Genomic DNA, 4,738 nt, shown 5'->3' with positions numbered 1-4,738 from the left:
GAGGTTCGAAGTCTTCTTCGTGGCGATCTTCGTGTGTGCGTCGAAGAGAAGCGTCCATTACGTTTGAGCACCCAAACCAACCAAGCAGCAAACCCCAAAAAAAACAAAACAGAAAAAAATTAAATACAAACACTGAGGAGACCGATATGTATGCGATTTTTATGTGTGAACGTAGACAAGTTCGGTAGTTAAATAGATGCACAAAGAGCCCCGTTCCGTCCCCGAGTCAATGTATTGTATAGTCAGTCAGTCAGTTAGTCATTCGGTGCGAGCGACAGATAGTCGGACGGACAATGAAAAAACAACAAGCTAAAGAAAAAAAACCCCAAAGTTAACCAACATTAACATTTAATCGAACCTCATGTTCAGTAGAGCATGTCTCCTGTTACATACGAGCTATCATCCAATGGAGGGAGGAGGAGTAAGTGATGGGAGCGACTATGGTGTGAGGGGAGGGAATGGCGAAGGGAAAGGTGACAGACAGGCAGGGCAGGTAGGTAACAGCGAGTGCGAGAGCTAGCACACACACACAACATAGACACACATCACACAGGTGAGGGAACTACTGAAGCTCTGCAAAAAGACTTTGCCACACACACTTGATTCCCTACGCCCCCTGCCCAACACCCCCTTTCTTCATCACTCTATCCTATATATCTATATATGTATATATACATATCTTATAAAGAGTTTGGTTTGGTTTCCCGCTGACGATCGTCGTCGTCGTCGTCGTTAGCATTGTCGTCTGTTGTTGTCTTTTTTTTTTTTTGTTTTTTGCACATGCGGTTTGTTTCCTCCTCCATTTTCATTTCCATTCCCATTAACATTTTCCACCATTTTCCGAAAAAAAGCATTTTAATTTAATTTCCATTTGTCTGATCGGCGGTGGTTGGAGGTTTCAGTTGTTATTTTTTCTCGGTTTTTGTGTAAAAAATCACATAAAACTTGCCCTCAATGGCGCCTTTTCATCGGGTCAGCAGATTGTTAACTGATATGAGGCAAACAGAGATAGATAGAGAGAGAGACAAAACCACACCATGAGATAGAGAAAGAGTTGGGGCAAAAGTTATATAGGAAAATACTGATTGAAGAATCAACTAAATCGTAACAAAAGAAATGATTATGAATAAATAAATCAACTAAGGGTAACTTTAAAGTAATCTTAAGACCAGTAGCTAATCATTAACTAAAAACCAGACAGAAGGACAAGGAAATGAAAAAGTCAAAGGGGGGGGAAAGGTGCTATGATAAATACAATTTAAATGGATGAAACAACCTGATGGAATGTCCATGCTGGCCATGCATGGACAGTGGCACGATGGTCTGCGGCTTCTGAAATGATGAGAGATGGATCCATACCCATGAATGAGATGGGTTGGGATGATGATTTCCCAGTTACAGTTCGGTTTCAGGCTCCAAGCTCCCGGCTCCACCTTAACCCATTAAATGCGAACGTGCCACAATTATGCAGTCAGTCACAATCAGTTGCTGTTGCTGTTGTTGTTGTTGCTGCTCACTCACAGAGAGAAATTGCTCAATCCAAGTCTCAAGGACCACCCCAAAGTTAAGAGAAATATGTATGTATTTGCATTTCGTTTGCCGCTTATACAATTTATTTGCAATTTTCAATCAAGTCGTGGCCAAAAGAAGATAAACAAACATCACGGTGGCATAAGAGGAAAAATCGTGTCGACTTAAATATACCCTTTGTTAAATATCTGACTTAAAATATACATACGTTGGCCACATAAACGGCAATCAGCTGTTTATCCTGATCAAGCCAATATACACATATATAATGCCTTTTCGTTGTCTTTTAGTTGGTTAACCCCCTTTTCTACTTTCGTTGTTTTGCAGGGTATGGAAATGTTAAAAAATTGATTACTTTATTTTGCGGTTTGCAATTGCACTGGCCTCCTTTGCCCCTTCTACACCTCCTTTTTCGAACACGTTCCAATATTTTGAGGTTTTTACCCATAATTTATAGCGAAAATTTGCTCAAATTGCTTAACGTTTTGGGTGGGCCCCCTGTAAAATCGAAACTAAGCCAAAGAAACACACACACACAGGAAGAAACTAAATTGAATTGGAAGAGTTAAAAGTGCTTGCATTTTCTTTTCATTTTCTTTTCTATTCTTCATTTTTTTTTTTGCTTAAAGAGAGAGATTTTCACGCAGGAAGCGCCACGCATTCAAACAAAAGAAAATACAAAGATCTTTTCAAATCTTTACGAGATGTCATTAAAATAGAGAAAAAAAAAGACTAACCGACCCCAGGCAGACGGCGTTTATCGCTGTCGGCAAATCGGAAGTTTAATGGGTTAATGATGGGCTCACACACACACACACACAGAGAGATATATATGTACACACATGCAGCGACCCCTTCAGCAACAACAACAACAACAACAAATAAACATATAAAAATGAAAAACAATCATAAAAAATTGCAGCCGACACGACCACGATGCACCCGGTGGACCACCTTGGTGGCCATCATCTAATCTAGTCCCAACTATTTGGTGTTTTTTTGCCTCTCTCTCTCTCTTTCTCTCTCTCTGTCTGTCTGTCTCATTTCTCTTTAAGGCAAGGCGCCTGATTTGATGGTGGATTATGAGAAATTATAAATCGTTCATCTATAACTTAACTTTACCTTATAACTTAAATCGATTCAAACACATGATCAAAGCAAGCTGGTTTTTTTGGAAAAGTAGGCCTTGACTTCGAATTTCTCGCACAAAAAATCCATATAGGCGCATGACGAAAGTACAATATTCAGTTCATTTTTAGGATTTCAAGTAGTAAAACGTATAGCAGTAAATTTGTATAAATTTTTAGTCAAATTGAAAAAAAAGTTTAAGAATTTGGCATTTTTGTAAACTCTTGTAAAGGATTCTTAGGTTTTCCACAAGGCACATTAAGAAGGTAAGGTATACTGGATTCGGAGGTGCCGTAAAAGACGATTTAAGTGTTAATCCTTAGAAGAAATCAAGCATCATGTCTATGAGAATGACGAACGCCCGTCAAATCCTGGGATCAATGAGCAACACTTTCATACACGGACGCCATGTAGTTCGCCTGTACATGTCGAAGCCGAAAGCTCCCAAGGTTTTCAAGCAGCAGTCGGCCACTTACCGTATCGTCCATGCTTCGCGGGCCTCCGCCGCCGCCCAAGAGGATATGGATGAGTTGGAAGTGCCAGTGCCGACGCCCATGCCTGTTTGGAGCACACAGTGTTTGCCCTCGAGACGGACTGAACAGGACCAACGCAGGATTTCCAAGGCCCAGAGTATGGAGGCTGTGAAGAATCTTTTCAAACGCAAGCTTCCCAAGGTGACCCGTCTGCCGTTCCACCCGATGCCGGTTCCCGAAGGCAAAATCTCTAGCCGCCGCTTTTCTAATGCAGAGGAATTGCTGAAGGTCGTGGATCAACCCAAACAGTTGGCCAATGAGGTAATCAGCTTGGCCCGCGAATTGTCCGCAGAGAAGGATAAGAACAAAAAGCTATTGGATGGCTATCATGAATTATTGGAGAAGTCCATGAAACGAGTTCAAAGTCAAAAGAGCAAAGTGTGCACCAAGTTAAACTGAATTTGACATTTAGGCAAGTTTTAGGAAATTTGCTAACAGATATTGATTGGGATATTGGTAAATTTATAATTGTTCCAAATTTGCATAGACTACAAAAAATTTAATCTAAAGTAACCTATGCATATATAAAGAAATAAATCAATTAGCTCATTGAAGCTCAGCAACAATTAACAATTTTTTCAATCAGATTGGTTGGTCCTTCGAAAAGGACGGGTTTCTTAGAACTATCCAAGATGCTGTTAAAAGAGAGTAAATGTAACTTTAATTACTCGTGATGGTTACCATTGAATTTTCATATAGTTTACAGCGTGTTTAAACAAATTAACGGCAACTTCAACTCTGTATATCATCAATATTAAATGAATAAAAACGCAACACATTTTCAATTAAATTAAATGCCTTCTCTTTCGGCTGGGCTGGCCGAGTGTGAGAAGAGTGTAAGTGTGTGTGTGTGTGTTGACTCTTCACACGCCCTTTTGCCACACGATCCGATCGACAAAATTGAAAGGGAGCTGGAGCCGCAGACTCGATGTTGCTGCCGTTGCCGTTATGGCCGGGAGTTGAGATGCTGATGAGCTGCCGTTGATCATATTAACACCAAGGCGGATGGCGATGCATGATCATTGGCGTTAATGATCAGAAGAGAGGCAGAAGAGAGAGCATCATCACCATCAGACAGCAGTAGCATCGCAGCAGCGGGGCGTTAGGAGGAGTAAGTTGGCTTATCAATTTATTGAAATGTCACTTTCAATTAAAACTAACTGCTGAGCAAACATAATTCATGCCTCAAACATGAAGCAGAAACAGATACAGAGAGAGAGAGAGATATATAGGGGGGCGATTTACAGGAAAGATCTTTTGCATTAATTGATGATGATCAAAATGAAATGAAATGAAATGTCCGCATTGGCACATTATCATTTATGGTCTTCTGTCTCTCTGCCTGTCCGTCTGTCTGTATCGTTCCCTGTGCATCTTCAAGTGCAGCTGCTGTTGCCTTCAATGTTGACCCTCGACTGGCCCCACAAGACAATGACAGTGCTCATTAAGCAAAGTGTCGCGAGCCGATTTTCTCTATAGCCACATTCCCCCCTCGGTTACTGATATTGACTTATGGCATTTTTATTATGCACAGACAACGCCCTAAG

General features: G+C 40.8%; 1 protein-coding gene across 2 annotated transcripts; it reads left to right on the top strand.

Moving 5' to 3' along the window:
* Positions 1 to 2,770: 2,770 nt before the first annotated feature.
* Positions 2,771 to 3,757, top strand: LOC137587039 (uncharacterized). Of its 2 annotated transcripts, none has more exons than XM_068303277.1 (2): positions 2,771 to 2,924; positions 2,982 to 3,757. In XM_068303277.1, exon 2 carries the CDS (start codon positions 2,997 to 2,999, stop codon positions 3,588 to 3,590), a length of 594 nt encoding a protein of 197 aa, XP_068159378.1. In that variant the 5' UTR covers positions 2,771 to 2,924; positions 2,982 to 2,996; the 3' UTR covers positions 3,591 to 3,757. The 2 variants fall into 2 exon arrangements, with proteins under 2 accessions (XP_068159378.1, XP_068159379.1); XM_068303278.1 differs by having other exon boundaries at positions 2,795 to 2,924; positions 2,985 to 3,757.
* The last annotated feature ends 981 nt before the right edge of the window (positions 3,758 to 4,738 follow it).

Source organism: Drosophila tropicalis, unplaced genomic scaffold (assembly GCF_018151085.1).
Source record: "Drosophila tropicalis isolate 14030-0801.00 unplaced genomic scaffold, ASM1815108v1 contig_158, whole genome shotgun sequence".
Lineage (NCBI taxonomy): Eukaryota > Metazoa > Arthropoda > Insecta > Diptera > Drosophilidae > Drosophila > Drosophila tropicalis.
This window is presented reverse-complemented; position numbering and strand designations above follow the sequence as displayed.